We start from the raw sequence: 14981 nt of genomic DNA on the forward strand, positions 1-14981 counted from the left end.
TGTTTAGGACCTGGATTCCTGTGTGTGTTGTGTATTTCCATATATTGAGTAAAACATAAGTACATATATTATTGTCATAAAAATTGCTGAGCTGTGTAGCATTTGAGAATAGCTTCCCTAGTTAAACAGCGATATTTTTCATCTAAATACGAGTGTCCTAATTCTCTCCCTTTGCTTCTTCACTCTTTATTTAATGAGTTGCCTTTCTGATGTGTAGGTGTGAATACCTTAATTACCATTTTCAGTGATTAAGTTATTTTTTGATCACTTGACTGATGTTAGGTCTTCTCAACAGTACTTTTCTGAGTAAACCTTTCTATTTCATTAAATAACGTTAACTGTGGCAAATTCAACCTTTCTGCTTCTTTTCATTAGCACATGGTTCATTAGAACATGGTTGTTCTTCAAACAAACCTGTCAGGTGGATGCTCACAAATGTGCATTGCAGCTGTAGACAGTGCCGAATAAAAAGCATGAATTCTTCTGTTATGAGTTGAATGCAGAATTTCTGTTGATATGATTTTTTTTAATTTTTACTTTGCTCTTGGGGCTGAACAGCTAACCTTTCAACAAGTTCTGCATGCCTGCCTGCTTTTGAGACCAGATATGCCGTTAATAGGAGCTCTTTCTGAAATCACTTACGTACTTAGAGATGTAAGTTACTTGGCCTGACAAGGGCTAATTTGTGAATTACATACCTAAAATTCATGTTAAGACGTAAGTTTGCCTACTTCTAAAATCCTGTTAGTAATTAGTGGTCATCACAGTGTCAGTGCTTCTAATGCGTGCTTTGTCGACACACATCATACTTTTGCTTCAGCCATGCTTTTTTACATTGAGAGGGCTGAGCTGCAGACATGTTTTGGGTAATTATAATGTGTAAACAAGTGGCATTAAAACCATTTGTTTAAGTAGCTCTTAAGCTACTTAACATAGCACCCTGTTTGTGTTGGGCCAAATCCTGAACTCATTATAATTTTGCATTCGTTATGTTGCTAGTAGGAGTAAAGATTAAGTAGAAGAGCCACCGAAGTTTGATCAAATTTAAAAACTCTGGTGAAGGATGTTTTGGATGCTCCTGTAAGAAATAAAGGGAATATTTGGAGATTCTCATGGACATTTGTGGTACGTGGCCTCTGCCTGGAAGAACATGAATATAAAGCCTAGTTTAGGCTGTATATGTACACTTTATGTGGGATAATACCTCAGACATGCTGTAGCACAGCTGATGAGCAGAAGATGACTTTTTTGGGTTTGCTTATATAATGTTTCACTTTATAAAGTCTTCTCTTGAAATGATCACATTTCCAGTGTTAACATTTTAATTGTACAGCTATCTTTACCTTCTTTATTTTGTGTGTAATTAACTAAGATGGTCCCTCATAAATGTCATAGCCGAGCAACCTCAATTGAAACTGAAAGATTTTTCTCTTTTGTTCCTACCACAAATTAGTGATTGGAGTCTTCAGAAACAATCTGTATCACAAGCAGCAAATAGGCAAGAGAGAGAGAGAGTCTGTGTCCAGAGGTGTTTCATCCTCCTATTCTGCACATCCATGCTAGAAAAGGTTGATATTGCCCTCTGGAGTTGCCTGTCTTCTCCTCCTCCCATTGCTGGTTCTGAGGCCTCATTTTGACAACAGTAAATAAGGATGCTTTGTACCTCTCTAAAGTACAAATGCGTTGTTCCTTGGCAAGGTAAGTATGCCCCAATTAAGTTCAGTGCCATTTTCCTTGTGCTTAAATGACTTGTCTATTATGCTGGCTAAGAAAAATGGCAGAATTGAGACTAAAATCTAGGAATCATGTTTCCTCCCCTGCATTGCAACCTCCAGGTAGCACTGTGTTCTATTGTTACCAATTATTTTAACTCTATTGTTATTTATTTTAATTTACACAATGTTTTAAAAATAAATATAGCTATAAAATGGACAAACGAATTCTACTGCATGGGTTTCTGAAGCTTTTGCAATCTAAGAGCAAGACTGGATATGATACAATACAAAAGAATAACAAAGTGACATTCAGGATTTATAGCTGCAGTACTTAATTGAACAGGCAAAACTTTTTTCCCCTCTGACATGTAAGCCTGCAGGTACAGTTACGAGGGTGTATCAGATAAGGAAAAAATCTTTATGGCTGCTTGTTAGTGCAGTTGTTAATGCAGCTTTGGCACTGCCTGCTTGCATGCTGTTGTTCAGTTTCCCAGTATATGCTTGGTACTATTGTTTGTGCCCTCTGTCTCCTTGGTGTTTGTTAGTACAACCCTGAGTAACCAACACAAGCATGTTCCAGCATGGTAGGAATGGCTGAGTGTTCTTGTCTGTGCAACTGGCATACAATGCACCCATACTCTTGTTTTACTAAGGATGGCTTGTGATGGAGTTTATCAGCTGTTTGAAATATTTTAGGTATATAGAGGATTTTTTTCTTTAATAGTTTTCCCGGAGTTAGGGTGTTTATTTAATAGCTTCTTTTAACCTGTGATTTGTGCTTGTGCTAACTAAGGATTGTTCTCAAAAAGAAGAGTAAAATTACAAAAGTTAAAGGCAAGCAAGAGTCAGACTTTTTAATCTCTCTCTGCGCTGCTGTGCCTCATTGGCACGTTGTGCATTTATTGTGTAAATATTGTGTATGGTGATTGAGAGGATTCAGTCTTCCCAAGTGGCACAGGAGCTTAGTAGCCCCGCTCTAAGTGTAAGGGACATAGAATCATGGAATGATTTGGGTTGGGAGGGACTGCAAGGATCATCAAGTTGCCCTGCCACAGGCAGGGCTATCAACCTCCAGATCTGGTACTAGACTAGGATCCTTTTTGCTTTTCGGTGCCACTCGGGGTTAATGTAGGAGAACCTGAAAGATTGCAGATATGAAAAGAAGAGAATGAAAAATCAAGCTTTGGAGTGGAAGGAGACAGGAAAACGGAGAAATTTCATACCGTGGAGCTAAATCATAAAGCTGTAAATCATTTGAATCAGGATTGGTCGTCAGAAAATAAGTATGAACTCACGTCTTGGGAAGGGTGAGGTATAATAACTCCAGAGTTTTGGCAGGAGACTGCTTGAGGCAAGCAAGAAGTGGGCTGACCCAGATGCTTGATAAGAGAAGAAATGAAATGAAAAGTGGGTGGATCTGGCAAAGAACTGGGTGGACCTGATTGTTTTGGCACTTGGGTATTTGATTTCCAGGGCAGCAAAATTTTAATAACCTATTGTTTGTTATTGGTTGGTTCCTTAGTAGTATGACTAGCACCTCTCTTCCTGAGTGGGTACTGCATGCTGCGATGTGGGGAGCGCGGGAGAGGCTTTGTGGGTGAGAGCTGCAGTTAGGAAGGGGAGAAGTGCTTTGACTGGGAGATGTTCCAGAGGGATATTTCTGGTACAGAGGTGGTGCGTGCAAAGGGACGGCTGTGGAGCAGAGGAAGGGGTGGCTTTGAGGGCTGCTGCTTTGCTCGTGAAAGGGTGTTGAGATCAAATCTTTGGGACGTAGCCTCAGCATGATTTGTGAGCTGATGCTGAACAAAGGTTGGCCTTGGCTCCACTGGCAATTAAAATGCCCAGCTCCGCTAGCAATTAAAATGTCCAGCTTCTCTTGCTGACGTCTGTTGTCAACGTTGTCCCCTGTTCCTGCAGCTGAGAAAATCAGTGAAATGATAATGTAACAGGAACTATGAGAGTAAAAGCTGAGCAACCAGAGAGGAAGTGTTTTCATGCTAACATACTCTGGCTTTGTTTGTTAGAGGGATAAAATACTCTATGTATGTAAAGCACCAAGCTGAGTTCTGCACATCCCTGTGTATTAACAATAATTAGACATCAGTAGTGACCTTGTGCTTTTTGACAAATTAGGCACACAAACCTAGGGTAGTTACATGTATGAGAGTGTATGGGATAGTGTTTTTTGTCCTCTCTTGTGTATTATTTTCAGTTACTAAGTATTCAGTAATAGTAGCCCTGGAACATGAAGGTTTCTCTGCTGGTAGAAAGAGACAAAATAACTTTCTGAGCAGTATTTTTTTAAATTGAAGGCACAACTCTACAGAGGCAGGTTAAATGAATATAGGTTACATGGCTGCTGTTCCAGGCAATCTAAAAGACACCTAACGTTATGAAAAAGCCCTAAAATTCATGAAATCTATCACTGCCACTTTTCTAGCATAGTATCTTTTTTCTTATATTTGTTTTTTTGTTTTACAGACTGTGATTGTATCCCAGTAGTAATTTTAAAATAACTCATCACTGTGAAAAATTTTTTTAGGAATGTTGCTGTATGGCGTTCCTTGATCCTTATGCTACAGCAGCAAGTTTCTGGAAACTTGTGATATGTTCACCTTTAGCCTGTGTGAGGTAAAATCCGAATGGCTTGTCCAGCATATATGATTCATACCTTTAAACTGGGCATGTCCAACCTGCAGCCCAGCACAGCCAGCAATGCAACCTCCCCCCATCCTGCACTGTTCCCTGTGAAGTGCCCCCATACACTCAGCAACAGCCAAACCATCAGTGCACTGTTAATGCTGTGTGACTGAAAGCAGGATTGTGCAGTGCTGACTCAAGTGATGGCACATATCTGTATGCATTTTGATACGTTGTCTATACACAGTCTTGTGAACAGTGAAGAATACGTAGCCATGCTTTCCATTTTGATAAAGGAGTTTGAGAATAGGTTTCAAGATTGCAAAAAAAAAAAAAATCATTGATTTATGTTTGTGAGACCATTTTCAGTTGATACAAATGCATTACCTGCGAATTTTCAAATGGAACATACGGAGTTGCAATCAGACATGCAGCTCAAAAATCTGATCACGTCTCTTAACCAGACTTTCAAAATCCCCACCTTACCAGAGAAGTAACCTTTGCTTCACGATCATGCCTTATTCATGTCACAGCTTTTGGCAGATGTACATGTCAAGGATGAAGCACAGGAAGAGTGAAATTTCATCAAAAATTTCTGAGGATCACCTTGAGAACTCACTGAGTATTGCAGTCATTGTCATTGAACCAGCCTGATGCCTTGGTTTCACAAAAACAAGGTCACGTATCCCACTAATTGAATGGTTTTGTTCCTCTTTTTTTAATGTTTTAAGAAGAAGAATATAGAAAATTAAAATGTTTTGTTACTTATATATTAATGATATTTTATATTTTACAAGGGCGTCTCCAAAATTAGTGCCTCCTGTTTCATGATGTTGGCCCACAACATCAGAGGTGGATGTTGGTAGTATGATGGCAGAGGCTGAGCCTTCCCACCAGTATTCCATTGCATTTTGTTGCTGTGTGACATATGGTAGCAGAGGGGCAGTCTGACAAAATGGCATCTGACATGGATGTATGCATGAAGCAGAGGGGTGTAATTCAGTTCCTCCTTGTGGAAAAAATGGTGCCCATTGCTCACTGAACATTAATGGAGACCAGCAGTGGCTGTGAGCACAGTGAGGCAGTAGGTGGTGTATTGAAGCACTGGTAACAGTGACAATGGATCATCTCTGTTGATGCAGATTTTTATGACAGTGCGTAGGTAATGGCAGTGACTGTGTTGAAAAAGAGTGTTTCGTAGCTGAGAATTTGCTCTATCAAATAGTGTTCTTGTGCTTTCTGTATCTGGTGTAGTTTCCATGGAAATAAGTAGGAGGCATTCATTTTGGAGTAACTCTAGACAATTCCTCTTCACTGTGCAGCTGAGGCAATTCAACAGGTTGAACACCCATGCTGTAAACACATCTATCAATATTTTCTGCCAACATACCTGCCTTGTCAGTTATACGTCTTCCATGTAGTCCTCCCATCGGTGAATTCTTCCTCCTCTTTCCCTGAATACACATTGAGACCCACTGGTTGTGCACATACGTTCTGCTTTTTTCTTTCAGTGAAAGTCCCTCGAAAGGTTGTTGCTGTTTCAAGCAGTGGGAATTACCCCAAGTCGTTGTTTTCCTGTTTCCCAACAGTGCCCAGGGAGTGGAGTAATCATAGAAGCTATATGAGAAGTTTGAAGCTGGTTTTAGGCAAGTTCTGAATGCAGATAATTAACGGCATTAGAATCCTGTCCTCATATTGCTGAAACACTACAAATAGGAGAGATGGTATGTTTAAAACTGCTTGTAAATGTGAACTCCATCTTATAGGTGGAGTTAATTGCTGCTAGATATTGTTAAATTGAATGCATCTAAACATGTTTGGGTTTACATGTGGAGAGATGGGGCAGATTTAACCCCACCAGATGAAGGGAGAGGAAGATGTCTGTAAAACTGCGTACAGATTGGAGCTTTGCTTCACACTTTGCACTGTGCTTAACTTGGCTTATACTAGCAGGAGCTTATACTGCTTATACTAGCAGTCTGAAAGATGCTTCTTCTCCGCTGAGAAGCAGGCCTTACCTCCTGGACATAATTTAGATAGCTTTAGTACTTTTTCAGTGTGACTTTGTACATGCTAGTCTGAGGTCTCAATGACTTCAGTGCCTGTGAGTGGCACAGTGAGGAACTGCCCTTACTTCCTCTGAATTGAGCAGAAAAACTTTAGCTAGCTTCAGTGGGAGAGTGGTTGGGCAGCTACGACATGAACGTCCCATGAACGTTGTTACTTTTAGACCCTAATTCTGCAATTACTGAATACAAAGACCTGTGCGTAAAGGTCTGTTGCCACAGTTGTCACTGTGACTTCAACGCTGATTTATCTGCAGCACCACTGAGCTACTGTACAACTTCATTACCACAGCTCTGCAGCGATTTCTAGGTGTCATTGTGCATAAAGCAGATACTTGTTGTGTTCAAAGAAGAACTAGAACAAAGAAAAATTATGTTGTACACATGTAAGGAACTTGTTTGTTGTTTATACGCAGCCAGTGTGAAAAACTGAAATATAGTCATGCCATATCTGACAGGTACTAAGTGACAACAGTAGTCCATATCAAGAATTAAACAAATAAACCCCTTAAAGTCTACCAAAGCTTTTTGGTAGCACGATGACTGGAGTATTTGCTTAATAGTTCAGATCAGTATTTAAGTAGTGAGCACATTTGCTTGTATAATATAGTAAATTCTTCCTTTATCACTAAAGTCTTTATTTACGTTCTTCAGCCTCCAATGCAAAATAGTGAGCAATGATGGAAGGTGTTGTGCTGTGGTCTGATGGAAGCTGCAAATGCCCAGGACCTTTTGTGGTCAAGCCTGTTGTTTGATTTCACGCCTTGGATTGTTTGCTTGTTGTGTGGGTCATTAACTGCTGGTTGTTTAGTGCAATCCACCCAGCAGGCTTCAGCTGCTCTCTGCCCCTCTTTAAGAAGTGGGATTTGAGTATATCAAGGTCTCCACTCAGGGAAAGTGCTTTGTGTTTGAGGGGCCTCTTTTGCCCCAATTGTAGCAGGGGCTGAAGTCCCCACTTCGTGAGCTGCAGGAATCTCAACTATCACTATGGCACTGTAACTAGTGCCGCTGAGTACTCTCAAACTCTTCAAAATGCAAACTCCTGGAGTACATTCATTGAATGAAAATATTGGTGCTTAAATTACAGAAAGACTGCTGTAAAGATAAAGCAATTCTTTAGTTTTTTGTCCTGTATTGCAAGATACTTTGTAAGAAACAAAGGTACCAGAAGCTGAACAATGGCTCAGGAGATGTTCCAGTTCTGTTGTGTGGCTGTTCTGCCCCACATCAATTAATCTCTCTGAGCTGTCATTTTCTGCGCATAGGATGAGAGAAGTAGCCATTCCATTCTCCTTTGTCTGCCTTGTCTGATGTCTTTGGTCCCGATGACCACAGAACTCATTTATGGTCCTTTGTGCCTTTAGACAATGCTTAAATGAAAGTGATGAGTAATAAGATGTCACCAAGAAGCACAGGATGTGCCTCGTGAGTCACGCCACTTCCCACATACCGTCCTCCATCCTGCCTCTGTTTAAGGGTTAAGCTTCGTGGGTTCAGTCAGACAGCCTTGGAGGGATTTTGTAGAGGAGTGAATACTTGACAGTAAAATCCCTCGGCGAGGCATTTTAACATTTATTCTTTTTGAGTCTCCTTTTTTTCAAAAAGTTGCCAAAGTTGGTGAAATTTGAAGTGCAGCTAGATATTGAAGTTACCTCCTGCAAGAGGCTTCTATAGCAGTTCCCAGCAGGCGCTGCCACGATAATGCCTAGTAGGACTGTGGCTGCCACGTGAGGAAGTGACTGTAGGAGTGAGTGAGGAGTGGGGCAGTGGAAGGAGAAGCCAAGGCCTGGCTGCTCTCCTCCCTTCTGGCTTCAGTCTAGTCACTGTCTGCTACTGGCAAACTTGAAAAGGAAATTATGCAGATGTCCATCAGGAATGATGAAGGTATTATTGTTCAGGGCAAGAGGAGTGGAAGTAGTCTTGTCCAGCCCTATTTTTCCTGTGATTGCAGATTTTAGGTACTGCTTATAGAATGCTTTGGCACATTAGATCGTAGACAAAAGGCATCTTGTAGGACTGACTCTTCCTAAATGCTGCAATCCAGGCCTTTCCTTGATTTTGCTAAGCCCCATGATACAAGCCTGTGCAAAAAGCACACCTCCATGAGGCCATGGATCCTGTAGCTGCCCCTTTGCTTCTCTATCCTCACAGATACCTCAGATTTGCCACCAAGTATGTCACAAGAACTGAGCTGACTGTTGACACCTCCAAAATTTTTACTGTCCTATTAGAGGCTCAAAATCCTTGGCTATGCTAGGGAATTGGTCTTGTGGTACAAAGCCTTCAGCGTGAGTGAAAGTTGAATGCCCCTGTTTCATAACTGAGATGAATCCAATCTGTGCAATTTCTGTCAGTTTCCCACAGAAGATGCTGCTATGACTTGTGTTGCTGAGTGGCAGGGCTGTTCTGTGCCCTTAACCATGAGTAGTTGTTTGAAATAGGCAGTTTGTTTACAAGATGCTTCCTGAAGGGAAGCTAAATTTATGCTTAGGAAGTTCTGGGATCAGATAAGCAATTTTTTGTCTTCTAAGTGGGGTTTATGATCTTTTTTAATTGTGTTGTTTATTTAACTTTTAAAATATTGCAAGAAATATGTTTAGTCTGTTATTTATATTTTCAGCTGTGGATTACATAAACATTCATTCTAGAAAAGGAAAATGCGCTCCTGTGAGTTTTGGTCAGAGCTGACTCTTGATTTTACATGCCTCTTCTAGAGGAAAAAACCTGGAAATTGTGAAGAATGATTGAAGACTAAAATCTGAGGTGCTCTGTCAGATTCTGTATTCAAATTTTAGCTAAAACAGTGTTATGAAAACAGCAAGCCATTGGTGAACTCCCGTGTATGTCCTGATTGTGTAAGCAGGTTAACATACAGTCATGTACCCAAGTGATGGCTGCTTGCTCTGCCTGCCTTTGAAAGGCCTCAGAGCAGATGCAAGAACCTGCAAACAGGGCTATGGCCAAGCTAACCTGTTGGACTTTAAACATCCTTTCTTGTATCTGATACAAACACGACTTCTGTTTTTTGGCTTAAATTGGAAAAATGTATAAACTTTTCTACTGAAGGTACTTTTGTGTTGAAATTTATGTATGCTGCTCTCAAACACATTTAAGTGAGTAACAACTTTTGTATTTTTAGGTTAGTGGATGACAGATGTGTGGTTCAGCCAGATGCAGGTGACCTTGCCAACCCTCCCAAGAAGTTCAGAGGTCAGTAAATGAAGATAATTGTTGTTGGTTTTTTTTTTTAATTTAATTAATGCACATTCTTACCTTTTTGGCAAAGATGTACCTTACTGGAGAGGTAACTTCCCAGAAGTCTTGATGAACATGCTGCTGAAGTTTCAAGCCAAAATGTGAAAGGCCAGTTTTGTGAAAGAAATGCCAAGTCAACAAAGTCATCAAGGGCAGATGGAGAACGCAGGGAAAGGAACTAACCTGCTTGAGGTCAAAGAACTGATTATTCAGTCTGTCCACTGAGTGCAAAGCCTTCACTCTGGGAGCAGCTCCTCGCTCCAGCTCTGCTCTTACTGTAAATGCGAAATAACCTCATGAAGTTCACAGCTAGTGCAGCTGATGATGTATTTATTTTTTTTAGGAGATAACCCAGCATTTTAAGGATTACCCCCAAATATTTTGTCAGCTTTTTATTTTTCTCTTGCTTTTAACTGGGCCTCATTTTTCTCAGATTTTTTAGTTTGTAGATGCAGATAATTCATTCCACATTTTTACTTGATGGAAAAACTAACACAGCACTGACAACATGCAGTTTCTACTTCTTGAACGCCGAAAATACTCCTGTGGTATTAGAAGTTGTGTTTATGTTTAGGGAAGGAAATACAACCTTTCAGGGTCTTGTTGGCTCTTAAGTGATAAGATCTATCTGCACCAGAATGGAGCCTTACTGGCCTGATCCAGACCTCTGTTGGCTTAAATAGACTTTGATTCACACCTGTCACAAGTACAGTTTTGACTTGCCTGGTTTACAGCAAGTGAAATAAACATATTGTCCCAGACTATTACTGGTTGTGTCTATTTCAAGAAGTTGCACATAGATGTTTAACCTTACTTCATTTCTAATATTTATTATACTGTAGATGCATTGGCTATTGTTGCAAAAATGTTGCATTTAAAATATTGAGATACTGAAGCTCTTCTTTCCCAGAGTATTCAAGGTTTGTTTTCCATCATATATTCAGGAAATGTCACCAGCTAGTTCTGGTTTCAGCTGTGAGATTCAGCACATGTGCAGATCTTGGAAACTGGAAATTGAAAAATTGAGAACATGTATTTCTAATGTTTTCTAAGTACATTTCAGTCACTAATACACTATCGTGGAATAACTTTACAGCAGAAACGGGGATAGCATCTAGTTCTCCAGTGTGACTTTCAAGCTACCTCACTGTGATTTCATCTTATTGTATTTAATTCACAGCTTGAATCCTGCACAAATTTCAGATGGGGATTCTGTGGAGGGTAGTTATTCTGCTTCACCACCTCGGTTTATTCCAAAGCAGAACATAAACAGGTTTCTAGATGAGACAGGAATCACTGGAAAAGATTTGCATGTGACAGTGCGATTGCAGAATGTGTTGAAATGCTTAGAATCGAAGAGATGAACAGAAACTGAAAGGACAACCTTAAATTTTTCATTGTCTAACAGAGTACTTGATTTTATAGCATCAGTAGAGCTCTTTAGTTCTGTTTCCTTGCTTGAAAGGACAAAGAAGGAAAAAGATGATAGCATTCTCTGTTGAGTTTTTCCAAAAAACTTGATTTAAACATCAAGAAAGTCTGGGCACTTTGATCCAAGGTGCAGAATTCTTGAGTTCACAGCACTGATGGCACACCTCTAATGGTGATGGTAGTGCACGTGTATGTTTGTGGGTCAGACGTCAGAATGGGATGAGACACAGATAACCTACAGCTATTTTCTGATGTTATGGGAATGCAAAGACTGTTCTCCTGAGTTCCATCCAGCTTCTTGCAGGAGAATGTTTTCTGTTAGTTGTAACCGTTTTGGCTTTGTTCCTGCGGCAACCTCTTTTTGTTGCTTTTGTAACACATTTCCTTCTCTCTAGCTTCCCATATTCTTTCTTCTCCCCAGCATCTGAGCTTTCATTTCTTCTAACTCTGCTTTCCACTTCTCAGGTCTTCTCTCTTCCCTTTTGCTCCCTGCTCCAAATCTTGTTACTAGCTGCCTCTTTGCTGCCTCTTAACTCTCTTTGTTTCCAGCAGCCTCTCTTTGAGTCACTTCTTATCTTTTTCTACTATAGGACATGCCCACACTTGGCAATTTTGAGCTATTGTTGGCATTGTGATAGCACGCAAGTTCTGGATGAACTGCAGTGCTGTCAGGAGTAGCTAAATTAGTGCAAAAGTGAGTTTTATTGCCTTAATAAATGCAACTCACCATGCTGTAACATCATGGGTATATTTTTAAGAGGCCTCATCAAGCACTTAGTAGCATTTTCATGCATGAGAAGTGGTGGTCATGAGAAGGGCTGTAGCAAAGATAAAACTGTAGTTGGTTGCCTTCTCCTTTGTTCTGTAGGTCAAATCCTAATGAAGTTATGTTTTGCTTAGAACACAGTAGACACTTAATGCTTAATTAGAATTTTGTGCCTGGTACCAAGGGCTGTACCTCAAGACTTCTGCTCTACCCAAGCTTTCTTGAGATAGATTGCACTCAACAGTGAGGATGACTTATCTACAACAGCCTAGATTGGATAGGAACCCTGAGATGGCAGATGTGATGAGCATATACAGACTTTCCAAGAGTATGACCTAGTATGACCCGAGAGTATGTGGTGTGACCCAGTCAGTAATAGGACCAGTGTACTTAAACATCTTCATTGTCAGTGGGATTGTCTACACCCTCAGCAAGTTTGCAGATGACACCAAGCTGTGTGATGCAGTTGACATATTCAAGGGATGGGATGCCATTCAGAGAGACATAGACAGGCTTCAGCAGTTGGCTCAGGTGAACCTCTTGAGGTTCAATAAATTCAAGTACAAGGCCTTGCATCTATGTTACGGCAACCCCCACTGTCAGTACAAACTGGAGAAGGTAAGAATGGAGCACAGCCCTGTGGAAAAGGACTTGGGGATTTGGTGGATGACAATCTTGACATGAGCTAGCAATGTGCCCTTGCATCCCTGAGAGCCAACCATATCCTGAGAAGCATGGCCAACAGGGTGAGGGAGGTGATCCTGCCCCTCCACTGTGTACTGGTGAGACCTCATACGGAGTACTGTGTCCAGATGTGGAGAGCTCAGTACAGGAGGAACATGGACCTGTTGGTTGGTGTCCAGAGGAGGGCTACAAAAATGATGCAGGGGATGGAACATGTTTCCTATGAGAACAGGCTTAGAGACCTGGGGCTATTCAGCTTGGAGAACAGAAGGCTCTGAGGAGACGTGACAGAGCTTTTCAGTGTCTGAAGGGGGAAGTATAAGAAAGAAGGAGACAGACTTGTTAGCACGGACTGTTGTGATAGGACAAGGGGAAATGGTTTCAAACAAAAGAGAGGAGATTTAGTTTGGCTATAAGTTTTTACAGCAAGGGTGGTGAGGCACTGGAACAGGTTTCCCAGAGAGATGGTGGAAACCCAGTCCCTGGAATCTTTCAAGGTCAGGCTGGATGAGGGACTAACCTGTTTGAGCATGTCCCTGTTCATTGCTGAGGAGTTGGACTAGATGACCTTTAAAGGTCCTTTACAACTCAAACGGCTCTGATTCCACGATTCTGTGATTCTATGTCAGAGCTGTATCTTAATGATTACCTATGAAGCGTGGCCAGGCCAAAATTTTTCTGAGAACTTTGAACACTGTGGCACGTAGTTGTTTGTATTATGAGGGAAACCAAAAGTGTAGCTCTGCCACAGTTTATTAAATTTATTAGTTCTACTCAAAAGCATTGAGGCAAAAGAGCTGCTAAAAATCATCTGTATAACCAAGACGTGTAGGAGAAATACATGTTTTTCTCCCTGAAAATCTCCCAGGAAGTGGATTCAATTAGAATCTCAAAATTTGTAAAACAAACAAGAAATACTTTAAGTAGGCTCTTGGCATGAAAAGATGATTTAGGCACGAGTGATTAGTTGAATGATTAAATATACGCAACTAAAAATAGTGCCTAACAGCAGGAAGAGTAGGGCCTCTTTAGTACCAGAAACTGCTGTCTGCATGGTTTACAGTGTTTTTATCACTCACAGCTGAAACTGGCGTTGATGTGAGGTTAGAGCATGACCTGCAAGTCAAAGGAGTCTGAGAAAGGCATGTTTCTAACAAGATATTTAGATTCCAGGGTCTGACTTTGAAAATGAACATTAGCGGACTATGTTTGCTCTTTTTTGGGTAATATTTTAACAATTCGGCCTCTTTTCCCTGCCCTCCTCTTAAAAAAAAAAAAAAAAAAAAAAAAAAAAAAAAAGTGTTTTAAAAAAAGTTATGTTTTCTAACTACTTGTACCCTTCCTACAGAGTTCACTCAGAGATCAAATGTAGGTACTGAGCTGTTGGCTTGAGCTGAAAACCAGAGGAATAAAGAGATGTCTCAAAATAGCAGTTTCGTTTTTGTTATGTGTTTACTTTCCTTTTCTTTTTTTCTTTTTTTTTTTTTTTTTGAGTGGGTGGTAGCTATTCTAGTTATTTTAGAACATCCTACTAAACAGAATATTGTTAAACTAAGGAAAGCCTTGGTTCCTTTTCACTTTGTGTCCATATAAAGAAGCTGTATTTCAGATTTCACCTTCAGTCATGCTGTAGTGAGCCTGGAGTTGCTCTTTGTTCATCAGTGTGTACATCCAGATTTGCATCACTATAAAAGGGTAGAATTAGTCCCACACGTGTTTCCTGATGTGTGCTGAAAAAAAGAAACATCTACTGCTTTGTGGTTAAATTTAAGGGACCGATGAAGCCAGGTGCTTCTTGTCCTAGTACTGAAATGTCCTAAGTGAAATTAATGAGCTAAAGATATAAGTTAATTTCTCTAGTTCTCCAAATCACTGAGATCTTCTGTGATGGATAAAAGCAGGATTTCTGGCACTTAAATTAAAAGGAAAAAAAAAAAAAAAAAAAGAAAAAGGAGGGAGGAAGAGAAAAACAATGACGAATGTTGTTCTAAGACATCTTTGCACAATATCAATAAATATTTAAGAGACATGATAAGAGTTATTTTCCTTTGCAGACTTCCTGAGTGTAGTTGCTTTTTGGTCAGAGGGCGTGCTGTATGTGTTATGTGTTTGTTCTACCCACTATTGCCTTGTTCAAAACAGTAATATAGAAAGAGATTTTGTGCATTTTTGCAGGCTCAGACACGTGGGCACATGGGGATGTCAGAGGTCTGTCTATTCTGTGAATGGGTTACTGGACTGACCTCCAGAAGGGCTGAGCTTTGAATCTGCTGTGTGCACTGGAAAGTTGCTTTGTAATCTTTTATGTCTCAGTTTTTCTTTTTTCCTGTTCGTTTAAACTATAGCTTCTTGAGGACAGGAATTGTTGCACTTTTTGTTTTTCCCCTGTTGTCTAGGACCACAAAGCTTGAATGCAGCATTCTG

General features: G+C 40.4%; 1 protein-coding gene across 4 annotated transcripts in view; it reads left to right on the forward strand.

Moving 5' to 3' along the window:
• Window positions 1–14981, forward strand: part of ITPR2 (inositol 1,4,5-trisphosphate receptor type 2) — a 272614-nt gene that overhangs the window by 27642 nt on the left and 229991 nt on the right. For 3 of the 4 annotated variants that reach the window (XM_052690593.1, XM_052690590.1, XM_052690591.1), the window contains exon 2: window positions 9561–9631. Coding sequence is in view for 3 of the 4 variants with exons in the window: in XM_052690590.1 (XP_052546550.1) it covers window positions 9561–9631 (71 nt within the window). In the remaining variant the exon portion in view is untranslated. Of the gene's footprint in view, window positions 1–1663; window positions 1699–9560; window positions 9632–14981 lie in introns of those variants that run through there. The other variant, XM_052690592.1, reaches the window with a different exon arrangement.

This window comes from Tympanuchus pallidicinctus, unplaced genomic scaffold, assembly GCF_026119805.1.
Source record: "Tympanuchus pallidicinctus isolate F22 unplaced genomic scaffold, pur_lepc_1.0 scaffold27, whole genome shotgun sequence".
NCBI classification, from domain to species: domain Eukaryota; kingdom Metazoa; phylum Chordata; class Aves; order Galliformes; family Phasianidae; genus Tympanuchus; species Tympanuchus pallidicinctus.